This window comes from Tyto alba, unplaced genomic scaffold (genome assembly GCF_018691265.1).
Source record: "Tyto alba isolate M040663 unplaced genomic scaffold, T.alba_DEE_v4.0 Super-Scaffold_44, whole genome shotgun sequence".
NCBI classification, from domain to species: domain Eukaryota; kingdom Metazoa; phylum Chordata; class Aves; order Strigiformes; family Tytonidae; genus Tyto; species Tyto alba.
The window spans coordinates 13,558,391-13,579,357 of record NW_024881320.1 but is presented as its reverse complement, the minus strand read 5'-3'; the positions used below and the strand labels follow the sequence as shown (position 1 = coordinate 13,579,357).

At 52.1% G+C, this 20,967-nt stretch overlaps 1 protein-coding gene across 1 annotated transcript in view; it reads left to right on the top strand.

The window, feature by feature from the left end:
• RBM19 (RNA binding motif protein 19) overlaps positions 1-20,967 on the top strand; it is a 72,058-nt gene that overhangs the window by 28,630 nt on the left and 22,461 nt on the right. Inside the window, exon 22 of the mRNA XM_042805459.1 lies at positions 18,036-18,141. Coding sequence (XP_042661393.1) covers positions 18,036-18,141 — 106 coding nt within the window. The remainder of the gene's footprint in view (positions 1-18,035; positions 18,142-20,967) is intronic.

Sequence of the window (20,967 nt, the reverse complement as noted above, 5' to 3'; positions counted from 1 at the left end):
TGGAAACCCAAACAGGGCAACATTGGGTTGATACTGAGACCAAAAATGAAACTGGCCATTTTAATTTGACTATCCAAAATGAGCCATGGGGTGGAGGAGAGTGAAATAGGTTTTCAGTGCTGTTTTTCAGTTTGAATCATAAAGGTGTTTAACATAGATAAGGAAATGTTTAACTCTGTGTTATCTTGGCAGGGTTGCTTTAAAAGGTGGATCTTCCCAAGAGTAGAAGGAAGATTTTTTTTTTTTTTTTTTTTCAGCACATCTCTTCCCTTGTCTTGAATATTCATTGCAATACTCGATTTTTGTATTTTTTTCCCCTCTTCTGCACTCCACGTACTCCATACCCACAGGTCCCCTTCTCTGCTCACCCGAAACCTTTGCTGAGGAGTTTTCAGCTGCCTGCTTTTGCGCAGTCCAGTTGTCCAATGCAAATGAAGGGAGTTTCTAGGCTGTTTCCTTCTGACTCCTACCGAAGCATCTCTCACCAGGGCACCAAGCTGAACCTCCAAACGGAACTTAATTAGTTTTATGCACAGACTCTGTTGCTCATCAGTGCAGAGGGGCTCAGGGAGGTGGAGGGAGATGGGGAAGGGGCTGCTTTGGAAATGTCTTATTCAAATGTAACTCTGGGATTTTTGCTTTGAGGGTTTTGCCAATTTTCTGTGCTGAGTGGGACTGGTACACGTGTGTGCATACGTGTGGGCTTTTTCTCCTTGATAAGAGGCAAAAACCAAAGCCTAAAGGAGCTACTGTCTCCTGTAAATAACCCACCCAGTGGTATTAGTATTATAAGGTCTCTTTTTGTCTGAATTGTTACGAAGAGTGTGTGTATATCTATATATAAGGGAAGGAAAACTCATGTGATTGTTTTGCCTTATGTTGTAGCCAGTTCTTGTTCATTTTCAAAATTGTCCTTTGGCCATTGAGGCTACTTCGGTGGGGAGGGGGGTGGTGTTGCAGAATCTACAATGTTGAAATGACACTGGGCCAGCTTTTATGCTTGTGTCTTAGCCTTTAAGTCACGGAGCAATCAAGATGATTATTTTCTTGATCTTAAAATTCTTCTGTCTGTTGCATTTCTTAACTAGAGTTCTGGCATCGTGGCATTGACCCATTCACCTTCCTGTCTTTCACTAGCATATACGTGTGGGTATTTTCCAGTCTCACTTCATGAGAAGGTCTTGAACAAGCCTCTAATGAATCACAGTTTTCTCCTCAGGATGACATTGTGTCCTTTATTTCCGTCTCTGTTTGCATTATTAGTTTCTTTAACCTCAAGCCTGCTTAGAGCTTTTCTACCTCTTCCAATCCAGTGGATTTTGAGCCTTGGGATGTGGTTACAATTAAGGACCTTTCATTGCACAGTCTCTTACCTCCCCCGGGGCAGAACCCCTGCCAAAGGCATTTGAACTGTGTTGGCTTCTGCAGCTGGTGGCACCGGGAGCGTTTCTGTCTGTGCTCCTGCCTGCACATTGTTTTTCCTGAAGAAGCCAAGCTAAGGCGGATTGGGCTGACCATCTGTCTTCTCACCTCCCTCTCCTCCACCCCCAGCAGTATCCTGACCACTTTCAAGCATCTGGCAGAGGAGAGGAGATCTTCAATTTGAGAACTTGGTGCAATTCAGTATAAGAGGAGTCTCCCGAGGCTTGTCTTCCCAGGAAGGTGGTGGTATGGGATTGACCCTTATCAGACATCTGTGAGTTCACATAAACTGCCCTTGTAGATGGGACATTTTTTCTGACCAAGTTCTCATTAGATGACCAGGAAACTGGCCCTGGGAAATCTGTCTTCTTTGTTCTGCTTCTCGCAAACCCACTTGTTAGCGGTGGTCTGTGCACATCAGGCTGTCCCCCTCATGCGCGCCCTTCTGGGACTTGCCCAAGGATGTTTGCAGGACAGGCTTGGTCCCCCCTTCAGCCCCTCAGTTTTTTTGACATCTCCTTGTGGAGCCTTGTTTGGAAAGGCAGCAGCGATGACTTTTCCAAGCCCGGGAGCACTGATCTTGGCACCTCAGCAGGCTGGGCCTGATCACGAGCAGCACTGGTGGGATTTGTGCTAAAACATGCCCTGCAAATTCAAGTGCCAGGTGGGCTGGGTGCCCCCTCTGGTTCTCTTTAACCTAAGCCTTATTCTTCCCACCCTTTGATCCTGCTGCCGTGCTAGCAGCCGAAGGGTTAAAAGAGTTCGGGGGGCGCGGGGGTGGAGATGAGGTATTTCAGATGCTCATTACTCACTGCCAGCTTCCCCCAAAATCATATTAATTTCACGCTGTCACGCAGGACTGCGCTGTCTCTCTCGTCAGCATCCAGGAGGGTGACGGGGCTGGGGGGAGCGCAGGTCCCCCCCCCCACCACAGCTGCGCTTCGGAAAGCTCCTTGGGAGCCTCTTCCCTTGCTGTGGTGCCGACCCAGCAGGACTGGGCTGGGGCTGCTCACCTTGCCGGGGGATCTGGGGAACAGGGGGTGCTTCGCCATGCACTGGCTCCCAATGATCATTTTCCACCCCGCTGCTTGCGCGAAAACCCCATGAAATTAGGTCTGCTGCAGCAGGGGAGTCTCAAGGAGGGGGAGGGAAGGGAGCTGCCATCCTGCCCTACCTGTGGGCAGCGAGGATGCTGCTCAAAAGTTGGTCTTTAACCAGTCTTTTCTTTTTTTTTTTTTTTTTTTTCTGGGGCAAGCCAGCACAGCCTGGCTCTGCCGGCAAAAATCCCTTCCCTGGCTGCCATCGCCTCCGCTCTCGTTTCTCCCCCTTTTCGGCTGTTTGCTCACTGCGTCTGCCAGAGCTGTCACCTCTGCGGGGACTTTTCACTGTCACACAAGGTAGGGCTGGGACTCTGACAGCTCCCACGCAGGCTCCGCGCTCCCAAGCCCATCCCGGCTGGCAGCTCGCTCTCCAGCAGCAGCGTTTCTGCCCTGTCCCCTGCAATTCTTCTGATTCTGATCCCTAGAAGGTATCTCATGCTTTTTTCAACATGTGATCTTGTATTTTTTTTGTGGGTTGGGGCTGAAAGGATCATCTCCTCCCTTGTTCTCTCACTGTGTACCCTATGGCCATACTTCTTGCAGCGCTTGGCAAAACTCAGCAGCAGCAACTCAGGTCTCCCCGTGTTTGCAGAGCTGAGAAGGAAACAGCATGTTACGAGGCACAGCTCTCTCCCCACAGCAGAGAGCTGATGGCCCATGCTTATCTGAGACTTAAAAATCTTTGCAATAAGCCTTGGGAAGGGAGTTACCTGCCTGTGTGGTAAGTGGAGACCCGTGGCTCTCATGCCCACAGAGCCCTGGACCCGTGGGAGTGGAGGATGAGATCGGCAAACCCAGTGCCAGCACCAGTCTCTGGTACCCACAGCTGAGCGCTGGCATTATCAGTGCTTTTTAATGCTTCTGAAACACTAGAGAATCTATGAATCTAGGCATTACTCCATTTAATCAGCTCTGCTCGTGCTTTTCTGGCGCTGATTCCTTTCTGAGGTCCATTCTTTCTCAAAACCACCATCCTCTGATCTGTGAATGGAAAGCAGGCTCATCCTACGTAGACACATCCCTTGGGGACACTGGCATCTCCGTGGTGCAGTTTTCCCACCTTTGCATTGACCTTGTGCTGGCAGGAAAGGAAAGCTCTTTGGACCTCCCTTTGCAGGGCTAAAGCACCGCTCCTAGCCACTGGCTGTCACCTGGCACGTTGTATGTGACCAGCCCACCGTGATGCTTCTTAGCATCAGCTTTTACTCTTTCCCATGTAGGGGATCTTCCACTTGACGCAGAGATGTTACTTCTGGGAGGTACGTGGGATGTCGTGGCCACTCAGAGGCAGGGAGACGAGGGTAGGAGGTGGTTTCCTGAGCCCTGTGTGATACCAGTGTGAGAATCGGAGGAAAGCTCATAACATGGCAAGTGCCTCTACTCAAGCAAAGTATCTCTTGGGGAGTCGTTACCTGCTCCCATCTCATTTAATCCTTTGACTCTAATACGGGCATGGCAGCTTGTGTATCAGCTCGGAGAGCTGAACCTAGCTGTTTTGCTTCTAAAAATTAGGATCTTCTGCTGAAAGCCCCTGGCCAGGCACAGCATGGAGAAATGAGGTCCCTGCTCTGCCTCCAACTCCCTCCCTGCCTGGGCAGCCAGCGGTCGAAAGCTGTTGGAAATGCCCCCTCTGCAGAGGGCAAACTCCGGCCCTTTTGGACCCCAGTTAGGGCTGGCAGGTTATTTTCATATTTTCAGGTGTGTCATTGCTTCTGTTCCATTTTTTTTTTTTTTTTGTCCTTCCCCTCCCAGCATCCATGCATGCGTTACAGCTCGTTCAGGTCAGCTGGTGCAAGCACTGCTGGTGGATGAAGAACAGTTTCTCTTCCTCTTTTGTGGCCCCTTGTTTCTCCCTCCCGTTCACCTTCTCAGCGAGCCTGCGGCTGCCACGCTGCACTGACGGCATCTGTCAACAAGGTACAAGCATCTGCTCTTGCCGGCAATCGATTGTGAACACTCAGGGCGTTGTGATGAGCCTTCCTCAAGGTTTGGGGGAGGGCAGCAGGAGGGGGAGAGCTTGCACCCCACTGCTCAAATGCCCTGCTCGGTGTTGGGTGCTGCCTCTGAACTGTCCTGCCCAGCTCTGCCTTCTTTAGCCTTGTCAAAATCCGTTTATTAAGTTAACAGGGTTGCATTGGCGTGGTTCACGGCTGCCGGTGTTTGCGTACCATTACAGTGAGATGTTGGGCGAGAACAATGTGGGGAGGCACGTCCCCTCATCTGGGACATCTCCCTCCTTTGAGGAGGTGATGAGTGCCCGGTGGTGGCTCAGTCTGTGCCTCCCGAAGGTCCGTCCCCGTGGGGGGGATGTGTGCACCGATGAGTGTGGACTTCAGCTTCCCGACGGGTGAACATGCGCGCTCCTGCTTGTTCAACCCAGTCGCTGCTGCGTGTATAATGGTCTTCCGTGTTGAGACATAAATAAGGAAACAAATTAAAAAAGAAAAAAAAACAAACAAAACAAAACAAAAAAACAAACCACAAACAAACAAAAAACCCCAACAAAACAAAAAAAAAACCAAACAAACAAAACCAACAAGCCGTTACTTCCACTGCGGCTTTCTCTGCTGAGAAAGTCCCACGGCTGTGGATCAGTTGGGCTTGTTGACTTCTACTCCGGGCTCTGCTTCTCTTTGCAGTGCTGCAAATCTCTCTCCCCTTCATCCAGACCTTGCAAGGGTGGAGAGCAACAAGCTTTCTGCAGAAATAGGGTAGGAACATCATCGTTGAATCCCATGATGGATCAGATAATGCTTGCACAACGCAATCGCTCCCTGTCCTCTCATCTTCCAAGAGTTTTCCAGGTGACCTGTGAAGATGTGTCTCACTGCATAAAGAAGCAGTCCAAACTGAGCTTTAGCAGGCATTGTAGTTGTTGCGGGTTGGGAAAGGGTGACCGAAGGGCAGGGCACACCGAGAGCAAGAAGAGAGCAACCATCACAGCTTGGCCAACAGCCACCCCTCCAATTTTGGGGATGGGGTGAGCAAATCAGACTGTTATCGGAGTGAATACAGTAGATCTAGAAATACTCCTCTGTTCACATTGTTTTTACGATATAATGAGAAAATCTAATGTTTTCCTGTTGGTCGTGTCTCTGGAGAGGAGGGTGCTGGTCAGGGGAGCACCATGGCGTGGTGGCTCCCAGCCTGCCTCGCCAACGAGCCGACTTGTGCCTGTTTTTAACTCTTTGTCTTGTTCTGATCCCTGGCAGACTTCAGAGGGGGTTGGGCTGGGCTCTTCGGAGGCGAGCCTGCGCTCAGGAGATCACACCCTCCTTATTGTATTTGAGTCACCAGAACAAAAGCACTTCACTCAAGCTCCCACATTCTTAATGCATTTGATCTTCCCTACGTGTTTCCCTGTTCTCCTGATGAAAATAATTAATCTGGTTATTTTTCTAAGTCATTCTGCAGCTTTACAGGGACAAGACTTAAATAAGGACTCTCTTTAAAGCAGAGCTGTGTTAAAATAGCTGTCTGCCTATAAATATCTCATCACTTCTATATTTATTCTCTTCCAGCTCAGTGCAGGGGGTTCTACAGTTGAATCTGAGGTGTATATATATATATATTTTTTTTTTTGACTGTTGATAAAGCCGGTATCTTAACAGCAAGTCTGATTTCTCCAAAGGATGCCCTAGGTACACCTTTGGGGGCCCACCAGGCATGGCTAAATCTCCCTTCTGTGTTTACTGCTTTGCTAGTTGTACAAATTTCCTCTTGTCTTTGAAACGAGCTGACTCATAAGAATCCTGGAGGAGTGGAGATTTGTACCAGGCCCTCCTGTGAGCGCTATTTTTAGCATAACTTATTTTTGACCAGAGCTGCACTCTGATCAGGATTTTCAAAAGAGCCCAGGAGAGATAAATCCCCAAATCTCAGCGCTGTTGGAGCTGCGGGTTCCTTTGAAATCCTGATTACTGCAGTGACTTGGTGGCTCCTAAGCCCTGGTCCTGCAAGGTGCTGCATGCGGGGAGAATTGTGGCTTACGAGCAGAAGCTCTGCGAAAGGCTTTGCAAGCGTTGGAGGCTCTTATTGAAGTCTGTGCAGGGATTGAGATTTCATGAGGTTTGGGATATAAGGGTCACGGCTGCGGTCGTTTGCACATCTCGGTGAGAGCCACGTGGGAAGGGGTGTCAGAAGCTGTAGTGTGGTCCTGACATGGTCCTTGGAGATGGGTGTGATGGGAGGCTACGGAAGGCTCAGGAGAAGTCCTCTTTCAGTTGTCCTGATAGAGCTGGTCCTTTCTCCAAGATACTTGAACGTCTTTTATCTCTCCCAGAAAATAAAAAAAAAAAAAAAAAAAAATTACAATAGAGTCAAGAAGAAGGCTGTTGGCTAAGTGAAATCACAGAAATTGAGAGTGGCCAGAGCCCAGGCTGAGCCACAGCGGGGCTGGGATGCGGCAGCAGAGGGGAGAAGAGCCCTGCAGTGACCAGGGCTGGGAGCAGAGCTCGCCTCCCTGTAAGATGGCAAAAGAGCAGAGAGCAGCAGTAAAACCTAAATAATATTAGAGTGGAATTTTCAGCCTCTCTACCGGTTTTGAACAACCTCTTCAGTCACACGTGTCCAACAGCAGTTATCTTTAAGTCCTCTGAGTCACCGGCTCCCACTCTTTGGGACCAGCTGACGACTTTGAACCCGCAGCTCTCTTTCAGAGTTCAGTGCAAGTCCAACAGCGCCGTTTAAACCTGGGGCTTCCTAAAGCTTATGGTGTTCCCTGTGCCAGCTCTGCACCTTCCCCGGTGCCTTGAGAACTGGCTTGGAAATTTGGAGCATTGAGATGTAAAGTTTCAGAAGGAAATCTGTTTATGCTTTAACTAAACAGTGAATCATTGCTGTCTTCAAAGCATGAGAATAAACACAGATAATACACAGGTATCTTCTCTGGGAGCTGTGAGCATGCTCAGCGAGTCCTGGGAGTTTTTTCTTGATCTCCTCAACTCTAAAATAGATGTATAGCAGTAGGTAGATTAAGAAAATCTCCGCACCTTACGTTTGACCCAATGGCACATGCTTTTCCATCAGCAAGGGCCAGGAAGCAAAGGCGAGACAGATGTGACTCTGTTTGTGCCCCACGGGCAGGCACAGGTAGGAAGGGACCTAAAGAAGAGCTGAGATCTCGCTTTCCAGTCGGACCAGGTGAAACATGGGAACAAATCAGGAGATGACCGAGTCCGTCCCTCAAGCCGAGCGGCGTGCGGAGGCTGCTGGGTGGTTTTCTGCACATTGGCATCTCCTGCCGATGGCTGGTGCTCATCCCCCCCCAGTGCTCCTCACCTTGCTTTTTGCCATGCTGCCCCGTTAAATTCAGGCAGGGGAGCCAGCTCTGTAGGGCTAAATTACTGTGACAGTCCTACCATCGCAACTGTACCTGTCTGCCTCTGCCAGCTGCAAGCCGGGAAGCTGTTGGAGAATACTCATCGTTTGGGAGGAGCAGGGGACCGAGGAGCAGTGACGGGAGGCTGCAAGGCGACGTGGTGCCGCTTCCACCGGCACAGCAAATCTGTGCCGACCAGGGAAGGGAAAGGCCCCTTTTAACATTAGCTTTTCAAGCAAATCTCTTTAAGGAACTGAATCTCTCGCACAACGTTAAACCTCGCAAAGTAGGATTAAATGCGGCAAAATTAAGAAACCAAACCAGGTTGCAGCACCTGTTTAAAAATGACTTAAGTGGAAGGATATTAAAATTTTAAGACCTGCCGCTGTGCCGGTGATGGAGGATTTAAAAAATAATAATTACTGTTGTTTTTTTTTTTTTTTTTCTTTTTGCTTGGTTTTCAGAATTGGTTTCTTTCTGTTTAGCATGCAGCCTAATTGCGTAATTACACGATAGACTAGAGTAGAATTTAGTGCATGTAATACCAGTTATAAAGAAGAGCCCTAATTATGTATATCTTCTCAGGTAAATAATACATCAGGGGCATGGAGTGGCCTAATTACTGTTCTGAAAACCTGCCTAATGACTAATTTACTTGGAATTTCAGAAAGCTTTTGATAAGGTCCCTCATAAGCAACTGTTAAAGAAAATAAATCGAGAAGGGGTAAAATGTTTTGTTACATTTCTAAACAAGCCATTTAAGCGACAGGAAACAGCCACTGCTTTCTGGTCTTGCATCTTGAGGAGAGGGAAGGTCTCACAGCTGTGTGTTGGTCTGGGGCCAAAGCTATTGCGTTTCTGATCCTGCTTCACCGCGAGCTCCAAAGGAGGCTGCTGCTGACTGAGCCATCCTCAAAAACTGGGAGTTAACATTAGCAGGAGTCTTGTGGATAAGTTCACAGCTCCTTGAAAGAAGCGCATCTATGTCTATATAGTCTCTGGCACTGGCAGTCCTTGTGATATTGAGAGTCTGAATATCTTTTGAAGATCTGGTCCAAAATATGATAAATCCCAAAAGAGCTAAACGTTGCTTAGTTTTTCACATGCAGAAGAGATGGGGAGCAAGGTCAATCCAAAGCCAGACCAGCTTCTCCAGGGCTGGTTGCTAAGTAGATCTCATGGGCTTCCTCCGTGTGCTGGAGCTGGGACCAGCTCTGCCTTTAATCCGGGGAGCGTGGGGGACGTGTCAGCGAGACACCGCAGTGAAACTTAAATCAACAGTGCGGATAAATGAGTCAACTGGTGGTCCCCAGTGAGAGACGGGCACTGAGCTGGCAAGGAGGGGTAGGAGATGCGAAGACTGGCAGGTAGGAGAGAGGGGAGTCCTGGCAAAGCCAGGAGACAGAGGAACCCTGAAGCAGTGGGATGATGGGGATGTAGGAGGAGAGGTCGGTGAGGCCTGCCTGGTGCAGGGGTGCTCTGCCCCGCTGCCTCCCCACATCTCCTGGTACCGGCAGGTTTGGCAGCTTGGGCTGGTTCACCACCACTGTCCCTTCCCTTCACGACCCCCCCCACTTTGCTTTTGGGTCTTTTCTAGGAGAAAGCACAGCCATGTATTTCCAACCGGAGGAGCCAAAGCGATGGGCGGGGGGAGCAGCGGGAGGGAATTAGCACCAAAGGGTCCTCTGCCGAGCAGCCCCAGCAGAGAGGAAGCGAGAGGATCTTTGTGCCTACCCGGCGACATGCTAATTGGCTTTCCTTCCTAGCAAACTTTGCAAATGATGCTCTTTAAGTCGTCGGCAAGATAAACAGTTGCTGCGGCAGGTGTGCCGAAAGCACCGTCTGGATGTAATTAGCCGTGTTCGCGAGAGAGCATCCCGGAGACATGGAATGGTGCTGTTCATGCCGGGCGCATCCCGGAGGGGCTCGTCCTGCTCCCCCCCTCCCCTGCCACAGGCAGGGCTGCTTTCGGAAATCGTTGGTTGCTTCCAGCCAAATTCGGGGGGGGGCATGAGATGAGAATCTGCTTGGTGTTGATTTCCTACAAATCTAGTGGAAATCAAGCCTGGCAAAAAGGGGAGGGTGTTACTTGTGCTGCAGTGGCAGAAAAGTGGAAAATTCCTCTCTACAACACATCAGAGAGTCTCCACATGGGACAGGGAGGGGACAGCCACCCCGGCTGGATACCCCTTGTCCCGTCGCCATGGCCCACTGAGCAACATGCTTCTCGTGTGCCTTTCTCTGGCCCCGGTTCACCTATCAAAGGAGAATGCCTTTGATATCAAATACAAGGCCAGGTCACCCTTTTGCAGGATTTCCAGCTTTTCTGCTTTTGCCATGGGGCTTTTGCTTTCTCTCTCGTACTGAAGACGGTCCTGTTTGTGTTGCATGGGGTTTTTGAAAATCATAAGTCCCTCTGCTGCCTTAATAGATTGATCAAAGCCTTGTACGTCTGCGTGAGGATGGTAGACAGCAGCTGTGGCCTTGCAGGCAGTGAGCTGGAAAAATGGGAGAGATGCGGCTTTGCAGGGTCACCCGTATGGGGAAACTGAGGCTGAAAAGAAGCCGGGGGTCCCCGCTTTGCCCCCCAGCATTGCTGCCAGCTGCTGAGCTCCTTAGCAGCAGCCCAAGGGCTGCAGCACCCCTCGGTGCTCGCTCCTGCCTCGTCGGGACCTGATGGTCATCACCGATCCCGGAGAGTCTCCTGGGTTGGAAAGGTCATTCCCAATTTTTGTGGATGGAGGATGCTCCCGATGGGAAGCCTTGTTCCAGGGAGACCCTCATTTCCTGGGGAAACTTGGGGTTTCTTTGAGACCTGAGAGCCTCTCTGCTTCACCGTGTTGTTTCACTGCCCCATCAAGCAGTTCATTAAAGCTTCCAAGGAACAAGTTGTGGGTGTTTTGAGGGGGGGAGTACCAAGTTGTGTACTGTCCGGGATGAGATCGCAGCACCCCGGGAAGGCAGTTGGCTCTGGAGAGGGAGGAGTGGGAACCGCCTGCATCCAGCTGAAAATGCGTTCGAACACTTGTGATCCCCCAGGACCTGAGGATGCCGGCTTGAATAGCTCAGAAATCTTGTCGTGGTGAGGCTTCCCACAACCCCAATCCCAAGCAGGCAGGGCTGCACTCCGTTCAGGTGGTGTGGAGGAGTTACCCCACTGCATCCACGACTGGCATCTCCTGCCTGGAAATTCTCAGTGCCAAAAAAAGCAACTCGTGGTGAAACGCCGTGGCTGAGCTCGGACACGTGCTGTCAGTGCTTGGCTTCTCTCGGTACGGGTGGCCAGGGAGGGAGCCTGGCCTGAGCCCTGCCGCGGGAGGCTCTGTGCAACGTGGGCAGGTCTCCTTCAGAAAACTGGTCTCAGGAAAGGGTCCATCGCTTGGAAGCAGCTGAGCTCGGGGAAGACTGCAGCACTTCTCCTGGCAGCGCCAGGCTGGCACCGAAGAGCAGGAATTGCGTAAAGTGAAACCCGATTTTGCTGCCACAGCAGATCAAGAGGCCTCCAAACAAGGATCATGCTTCTGGGCAAAGAGGAGAGGAAGCTGGAAAAACTGACGATCCACGTGGTAAAGAGCACGGCGCAGGTGTGGCTGTCCTCCTCCTGTGCACACCTGGCTTTTCATAGGGCTTTTGGAGGTGATTTGATTATCCAGCAGGACTGTCCGGTGAAGGTGAGGAGCCGCTGCGGGAATGACGGATCAGCTTTGCAGTGGAGCCAGGGCAGGCAAGGACCCGCTTCTCTGCATCCCTCCGTCTGTGCAGCCACGGGCTGGGGGTCCCACTGGGACCCCTGCAAAGTCCCTCCACCCGTCGCCTCCTGCCCCCGCGGCTCGGCCGGAGAGGGAGGCGCCGGCACGTTGCACTTGGCTCAGCGTGTCAGGAGGCTCCGCTCCTGCCTTGCCCTCCCGCGCATTCATTTGCTAATTTTCAGAGGTTACCGAGGAGACGTTATTGATGATGATGATGATGATAATGGTAATAGGGGAGATAGGTGGCAGATTAATTCCTGAACTCACTAACAGGATTTAAGCTAACAAGAGAGGAGGGCTTTTTTCCTTCCTCTCTCCTTTCCCTTCCTCCTTTCAGATATTTCCTGTGCTGGGGCTAACAACACCAAGGAGTGTTAAATTGGCTCTGAATGTCCACCCCTGGCTGTCCACATTCTTGTAACGATTTCATTAGCTTGAATTATCCACGTTATTTTCTTGTAATGGGATTAGCCGTAGTGGAGTCGGCTGAAGTCCTGGAGTGGGAGGCGGGAGGGACCTTCCGCTGCGTATTTCATTAACTCTCTCATGCAGGGGGTGGAACTGGCCACGGCTCAGCCCAGGGGCAAAACCATTTGCCAGGGTCCTGCGTTCCTAAAGGAGGAAGAAAGAAAAAGGAGCATTATTATTTTCCTTCCCCCCCCCTCTATAATCAGCAAATCAGCGCAGAAGCAGAGACTGGCAGGGGAGGTAATTTGTTGGGGAAGGGAAGGTTCTATTTGGGGGTGAGGGGGGAAAAAAAAATAATGAAGACAACCATTGCAAAGCGATTGTGAGAATTCTGCTGGGCTGACGTGTGGCTGCGAGCCTGCTGCTGGGGAAGAGGTTGTGCAGCAAGGGAGGGAAGGACTTCTGTCTCTTTTGGACTCGGTGTCCCCTGCCCAGAGCCATTTCTGATGAGCGGTTACGCTGCCTGGCTCATTCGCTTGAGCTCTGTCCTAGGGCCGCCAGCAGTGGCCAGGTGGGATTTAGGCAGTGTCAGGGCTTGGGGATGAGAAGGCAGCGAGGAGGAGAGGGAGGGGAGAGAGGAGGAGGTGGTGGCTGTCAGTGGCAACCCGTGAGAAGGTTGGCAACCTTGCTAGAGGTTTTCATGACCAACTTCTCAATGCGGTTATTGCTAGTTTGTTTTTCTTGAAGGCATATAAGCCAGCGGGAGGGGTTTAGGGCTGCCCCATGCAGTGGGACATCTGTACATGTCTGGAGAGACCTAAGGGTGATTTTTTTTTTTTGTTTTTCAAGATCTGCTCTTCTGGCAATGGACAGCAGTTGGTCTTTCCAACCACGTGCATGGATTCACAGTATCAATTTTGCTTTTCCCTACAGAACTTGGCAACCAAAGAGTCTTTGATCAGCTCGTAGCTGAGAGAGCACTGAGATCAAGCGTGATAAACACATCTTTGTCTTTGGGACTTGAAAATAACAATCAGGGCTGGATGAGTCTTGGCCTGTCCCAAGTTGCTTGCAGTTTAAATGTTCCTATTTGAGACGGAGGGGACGTTTCCCACCTGGAGTACTGTTCAACCTCGTCTGGAGGTACCTGTCCCACGAACGAGCGCGTGTGAAGGGCCGTCATGACTGTCTGGGGCAGCAGTGGGGCCAGACTTTAGACATCGGGGGCTGAGCAAGGATGGGGAGAGACTTGGAAGCAGGGGGCCGAAATTCAAACAAAACCTGATGGGAAAAGAGGAGCTGTGAAAAGAGGTGGGGGAGTCAGCGGCAGAAGGAGGTGCTGGCAGTCACGTGCCTGGCGATCTGGGGCTGGGAGCACAGAGGATCTGGGGCTGTGCCCGTAGCAGGAGAGCGGTGATGGAAGGGGAGCGAGCCGCAGGGTGGGAACTTGCATGTCGTGCTGGCGGAGGAGGGAAGAGGGTTTCTGGAGACCACCTGTATCCCCATCCTCCTCTGTCCTCCGGCTGCTTGGCCATCTTGATGAAGGATGCGCAAGCACCTTCTAGTAAACAGGCAAAGCCAAGTGAGCAGTATGTTGTCTACTGAGCTAGAGTGTGCTCTGTTTAATAGCAATATAATGTCCTATAATTAGCAGGCAAAGGACTTGCCTCCCAGCTGGCCTGTGCCAGAAGGATATAATTACAATCCCAAGGAGTGATGTTCCTCTGACCTGCAGCCAGCTTGCAGTGTACGTCTTGCAGCGTGGAGGAAAAAGCTACTTCTCTTCCCCGTGTTCAGCCAGGGAAGTGAGGAGATGGCTGCGGCACCACTGGAATTGCTGCCAAAGCATACAGAGAGCGGCTGATAGCCGGCAATGCCATGTAGAAGTGCTAGATCCCTTGTGGGTGAGAGGGAGGGGATTTCCCTTCTGGCATCTCTGGGAACATCATGTGTTTCTGCTGAGCTTGAGATGGGTGACTTGTCAAGCGAAAGGTTGTGGCTGTCTTTATCCTGCAGCTGTCTGGATTGTTGCTCAGCTAGGGCCAGTACAGGCTTTTACTGGTTTCCCAGTAAATCTGGATTGGCACAAAACAAAGGTTCTTGTTTAGGAAATACCTTAGTTTGTGGGATTTGTTGGGGGCTGTCACCCCTTTCCAGCCAAGGGCATGAAAACGTGCCAAGCCCGGGCGAGCGAGCGCAGGCGTGAGGACGGGTTTTGCCAGCCTGGCTGTCAGGCTGCCTGCGGCACACGGGGTGCCGGGAGAGCCACGTCCCCCAGACCCACCCCACACCTCTGCCTGTGCTCTGCCCTCCCCTCCGGGCCCCGACCCCCCACGTGGGATTTCAGAGGACAGCTGCTGGGACCCTGTTTTTCATGAATATGTGGGGAAGGAAGCCGGGAGGCGGCGGAGCAGCCGTGTGCGTGGCAGGTCGCTGGGGGCTTTGGAAACCTGCCACCTCCGTGGCAAAGTTCTTCCTCTTTGCTTTTGTCCCCCCCCCTCCCAAAGCTGCCTATGCTAATTGTGAGAAGCTCCATAGCGAGGTCATTTATACAAGATGTTTGGTTTTGCTGCACACCTTGGTTGCACTCGTTATGGATGAAATCTCAGTCCAGTGTGGTGCCACCAAGAACTGCAGGGCTGCCCTGCCAGAAATTCAGCTCCAGGCCGGGCACGTGGGTCTGGTCGAGACAGGACTCACCAGAAAGGAGGTTACAGTCTTCTGCAAAGTTAAGCCGGGCTGACTGCAAACAAGCCAATATTTCAAGAAGGAAAGGGCTTTGCTCCCACAACCACCAGGTGCTTCAGTGGTTTTGTGCTGTGGCTGAGCCCTGGTGCTGGCGCAGGGGCTCAGGAGCACTTGGGGAAGACGTGGATGCTGGTGGGTACGAATCCAGAAACCGCTGAGGTTTCACACTCGTGCTAACTCCAGGGACTTCCCTGCAAACCGTTGTGCTTGGGGCGAGGAGCCTGACGCGACGCTGCGCCCTGCGCTGGCAGAGGGGTTTGGTACCAGCGCTTTCTGATCTCTGTCCAGTTTGCCACCGAGAGAGGAGAGACACATCAGCTCCAAGAGGAACCCCCCACCCCGGGGTGCGTGCTGCGTTGCCCGTGTTTGTGCCCTGGGTGCTGGAAGGGGAAGGAGGTGGCAGCGATATCAGGTCCGAGTGGCTGTGAGCCCCCCTGCCTCCGCAGCCATCCCCACCCCTGGGGAAGGACGTGTTTTAAAGCAGCTTGGTGGGATCTTACAGGCGAGCTGCAGTTTAGCAGCCTGTATAAAAGCCGTTTTCTTCCCTCCCCTGTCATTCCACTCGGGTTTTGCCCAGGTGATGAGCTGCATCTCTTTTCCTTCTGCCATCCCCGCTCCTGTGGCTTTCCCGTGGCAGCCACGGTGTGATCCATGTAGAGCTGGAAGGCTGCAGCATCGATGCAGCCGGCGTGGGAGCAAACACAGAGGCACCTGGCTTCCCCGGGTACCGGGAGCCTGGCGCTGCGGGGGGTAATTGCGTTCTCTCTGCCTCTCTCCCCCCAAATCCAGAGGAAATAATTGGAAAAGCGAGGTGTGAGTCTCTGCCTGGCGCTGGAGAGGAGAACATTAAAGGCCTGAGCTCTCCACTTCATTCGCAGCTCCCGGGATGGTAATTGCTGTGTTGTGGTTTCTAATTAGCGCCGCAGTGGGGGGGAGGGTGTTTTACTCCACAGCCCCAGTGGGGTCAGCCCTGTCTCTGCTGTGCCCCTCGGCTTTCCTCACCCTCCTGCTTTGCCTGCTCCCCCTTGGGAGCTGCGCTGCAGCATCCTCCGACAGACCCATCTCTCTAGGAGCCGCTCATGAGTACCACTGTCCTTCCTCCCCCCCAACCGTCTGCCCAGGGAGATGCTTGTGGCCAGCCCTGCTCTGGATCGGGTCCCCACTGCCTCCACACATCTCCCAGGGGGTGTGGCTCAGGCTGCTCGGAGCTGGGGTGGAAGGAAGAGCCAGCTTCTCCCATCCCTGCTCAGGCTGCTGTGGGTCACCGCAGCTTCCACCCAGCCCCAGGGTCCGTAGCCATCCTGCTCCTGCTGGGCACCTCCTTGCCCATCCTGCGCGTTGGGTGTCGGTGTCAAAGGGAGACACGTGGTACTTTAGTGCACTGAGTGAGTGTTGTCCGAGACCTCCACCCTTTTAGCAAATATTCTGCTCCCCCCCATGCAATGCCCATGATGTTTTCCGCGGAGCAGTAGATTGGAGCAAGCGCTCCCCTGCCCGTGCTACCTGCCGGCTGTCTTTCCCAGCTAGATGGTCATCTTGGGCCAAGAGCTCTCTTGTTACCTCTCCCTTAACCCAACTGTGGCATTTGAGATCCTGCAGGGATGCTGCGAGCGAGAGGAGCCTCCTGCAGAGCTCGTGGGGCCCCTGTCACCCGCACCCCCTTTCAGAAGGACCCTCCTGCCGCTGGAAACCACGCGGCGCTCCTCCTGCTCCCGGAGCCGAGCATCCCCGCCGGCCGAGGCTGCTCCCTCGCCTCCGCTCGGGTTTGTTTGTTTGTTTGCCTAGCGCCAGCTTGAAGGGGGCAGGAGGGAGAGAGGGAGGGAAAGTGCCGAGGAGGAGACGTGCGGATTCATTTTGAGGCTTCATAATGGTACATTTACACACCACGTTGCCTAAGGAAATTGGGTAGATGAATGCCTGGTCATGCTGCCAGTGCACCAGGTTAACTCCCAGGATTTAGCTTATATCATTTCACAAGAGCGTTTATGGCCTTTACTGTGTTTATTCCCAGGTGCTCTTTGGCACTGCTGCATCCCAGGCTCCTTTTGTGTATGCACGCGTGTGTGTAGATTTTCAAATAAAATAACACATCTATTCAGACCTGGTCCACATTAAATATTTATTGCCTGCAGTTTGTGCATATGTGTTTGATAAATGGGCGTAAGGGGAGGGGAGGAGAAGGAGAAACGGGAGCTCGAATGCAGAGGAAGCATCGGCTTTGTCCTGGAATTTCTCCAGGGGATGGCAGTGGAGAGGGGTGTCCGGCAAGCGCTGCCTTTGGGTCTGTTTTCAGGCTTTCTGAACAAGCTCCAGGCTGGTGGGATGGCTGCATGCTTTGGTAATCAAGCGGCAGGTTCCTTCTCCAGGAATCCTTGCCGTGGCAAGGTTTCTGCTGGACCAGGGCCGAGCATGGATGCTGCTAGCTCTACCCCACACCCTCCAGCTAAACAGGAACCCCCTTATCTCCCCATTTCTGACTTTTCATCCCATTGGCACTCAGAAACTTGTCCGAAACGCTGCTGGATCTGGGAGTTGTTGTGCAGGACTTGGGTCCGCTGAATTCACCTGTTTGCCCTTATACATTCAGCAAGTTTAAATAAAACCAGTTTATTCCAGCCCAGGAAAGAGGTTGGGTGGCTGGCTGCAGAATGGGAAATGCAGGTACCCAAGTGAGGTGTTGGAGTGAGGAAATCCAGTTTTAAAAATGATGCCCAGCATCTGCAGAGCAGGCAGCTGACACCTTTGTGAAGGCCGTGCCTACAACAGGCTCTGCGGACGGAGGAGCTATTCTGAAAAAAGAATAGATCCTCATGGGGCCCTGCTCTGGCTCACGCCCGTATCCTGTGCACTCTAGCCCCTCTTCAGAGGTGCAGATAAATCTGCTTTGATGGTGGTTTGGAGCAGCCCTGCCTCCCAGTAACCTGGAGATGCTCTTTGCCCACCCTGAACAGGGCGTGACACGCAGGCTGGGTCCTTCTTTCCTCCTGCAGATCTCCTAAAGGGAGGAGAAGCATGGCACTTACATTAAAGCATTTTTTTGCTTTGTTAAGGTTTGCAACCGGAAAGGATGACCCTTGAAATCCAAGCTGAGTTTTCAGCTGTTACTAGGTGCTTTAGACATGGAGCTTACAGGGAAGCAGGGTGGCTGCAGGACACAGCTCACCAGTCCTCGGCGCTGGCAAGCCTGCAACTGGCAGTGGGTCTGCAACTGGCAGTGCCGTGGTTTGTGATAAAATGGTGGTTCTTCCCTTGATCTCACAGTGTCTTTGCTTTTACTTTAATTCACAGCACCTTTGGAGAGCTGAAGACTGTCCGGCTGCCCAAGAAAATGGCAGGAACAGGATCCCACCGGGGCTTTGGGTTTGTGGATTTCCTCACCAAGCAGGACGCCAAGGTGAGACATAGTTCTGCCCCCTCTGGCACCTTCCCAGCCTGATCTCGGAGCAGAAAGGGAGGAAGGGAACCTGGAGGCTCTGCCCCAGATTTGGGGCACCCTGTTATGATTCACCAGCAAAGCTGCACCGAGACTAAAACCCCCATGTGGGCAACCACTGGAGGTTACAAGACCGAAACCACAACCTAAGCCATAAGGGGCATAAGTTTGGTGCAACTGATAGAACGGCTAAAAATTCGTGTAAGGTAGAAGGACAGGGACTTATTTTTCACGTTTGTCAGAAGTAAGGTGAGAAGGGACAGTTTTGCTCCAACGTTAGCACATCAGGAGATCTGAGTACATGCCCCACCTCCACCACTGCCTTGGTTGTGGGGGAGTTTTGGATATTGTGGCTGTTTACTGATTTCTAAACTGCACAAGGCCCATGTTCATCAATTCCTCCATGTGTTTTGAGACCCCCCCGCCGTGAGCAACCTTACCCTGGTGTTTTCAGATAGTGAGGATAACAGAAGAGCAGTAGTTGTGAATTGGTGAAAAGGATGGGCAAGCAGAGAGAAAGGTCCGTGTATGCTTTGTCTTGCTGAACACAAGAACAAAGATCAAGTTCTGTAATACAGTCATTGTCTTGGTGCAAAGGGGGGACCTAGCTGTGCTGGGCTGGCCACAGGTGCTTTCTCAGAGTGGTCTGCTCTGGCTATTTGACAGCAGTATGGAGAATGTCGGCAGCAGGCAGCTGTGCCTGGGAAACACCTTTCTCAGCACCAAAAACTGAGCTCCCAAAGCCTGCAGGTTGAAGGCACATTTTGCTTTAACCGAAACATGCAAAACCCATCATTCCAATATCTTGACGTTTTTGCAATCCGTATGTGCTTTCTGCTACAAAATATTCCATAGCACTTTAAGCCAGGATAGATTGCTGTTCCAAATGCTCTAGTCTATTTTTTTTTTAAAAAAAAGCTTTCCTGTGTGTTCCTTTAAGTCCTGTACTTGCAGAAGGGACAAGAGGGTTGTAGCCTGTCTGACCTTATTCTGCTCCTACCCTTTGCCAGAGGCTCAGGAGCAGGTTGGACCAGGCATGGTCCCTCATGCGCTGGGCAGGGGAGGGTCCTCAGCCCCGCTGCTGGCTTCTGGCGATTTGCACAGTATCTGGGAGAGGAGTGGTTGTGGGCACAAGCCAGGGGATGTTATTGCTGAAGGGAAGGGACCACATGGCTCCACTGACTCCCCAAGGCTCTGAATTTTCAAGACCGTGAGCAGAGATGGAGAGAGGAGGGGGGGAACAAGCATAGCCTGTGTTTATGTTTTTAGACAGGATTCATTGATCTGGGATCACAAGGGACTATTAGATCATCTGTTCCAGTCTGACCTCCAGTATAACACAGTACATAGAGTTTCTTTGTTAGTCCTGTATTGATCCTAATTCAAACTTCCTTCTGCTCAGCATTTGTCCTGCCCTTGGGGGCCAGCTCACTGGGCAGCGTGGGGTGCAGCGACCCCCCCAGGAGCGTGGTTCCTCTCCCTGCACAGGGAGCTGTGCCTGTAGCTCCGCTCAAACCCCGGCTCTGGGCAGCTTTGCTTTAACCTCTGTTTCACACCAGAGTCGTTCAGGCTTTGTTCCTGGTTTTTGAATTAATCTTTTCCTAAGGAAACTCGGAAGCATTTGGTGGAAAGGTGCATGCAGGGACCTGGCTGGTTCTTTACTGCTGCTCAGCCACCGGTTTGGGGGTGAATGACACAGCACCCGCTTTTCTGCTTGGTCTCTGGAGAAAACAGGGCACAGGCTCAGGGTCTGCCTCCCGTCCCTCTTTAGCCCCTTGGGGACCTGGTGGCTGATTCCAGCTGCACTGGACAAATAGAGATCGCAGTGGTAGGAAACCCATCTATCACTGGTGGGCAGGGAGCGGGGCATGGCACTAGCTCGGGGCCCCGCTCCCAAAGCTCCCAGAGGCGGCAGGAGGTGAGGGTGTGGGGAGTGAGGTGCCCTGCAGAAGATCGCTTGGGGAGGGCTGCTTCTTTTCCAGCAAACCAGCATTTCTTCCTTCTCTTTTTTTTTTTTTTTTTTTTTTTTTTTTTTTCCCTGCCCTCATCTCTTTGAGGGATTTAATTGTCTCACAAGTGCCACATCAAGTACACTCTATTGGCCGTCTGGAAAAGGATGCGCTGTGTATTGATGAATAGGATCCTGAATATTGTAAACACAGACATAATTGGCTTAGAGTTTATTGCTAAGTGAAATGAGAGAGGAGGGGAGTGGGCCTGGAGACCTCTGAGCTGAATAGCTGTGACGTTTTTGCTCAGAGTGGTAATGTGGAAATTGCTTATGAGCGTCTTATAAAACATGATGTTTTTGTAATAGAATAGTTAGGGTGGCTTTGTTGGGCATTTAAAGCCGGTGACCTCCCGTGTTTGTCTTTTTCTCTGAGCAATCACAGCCACCGTGGGAGCGCATGCAGAGATTTTCCAAAGCCAGGACAGAGATGTGGGGCTCCCCCTCCAAACTCCCCGACACTGTGCCTGCAGGCGTGACCCCGCCGGGCTGGGCTTCGTCCCCTTGCCCTCCCCTGGTGCTCTGGCACCCGCTCAGGGGGATCCAGCCCTGCCGAAAGGTGCTCCCGTGGGAGAGGTGGGCGCCCGGGCCGCACTCATCAGGCACCATCCCCTCGCCTGCAGGGGAGGTGATGTTCAGGCAAGGTGTGGGATGCTGCCGGTAGCAGCGGCTTCTCCCCCATCATCTGCTCGTCCTTCAGAGCCCCAGTCTCACGCCTGGCTTTCCCACGGCGACGTCTGCAGCTGGGGCTGGTCTCTTGGGTCGTTTGACGGCTCCCA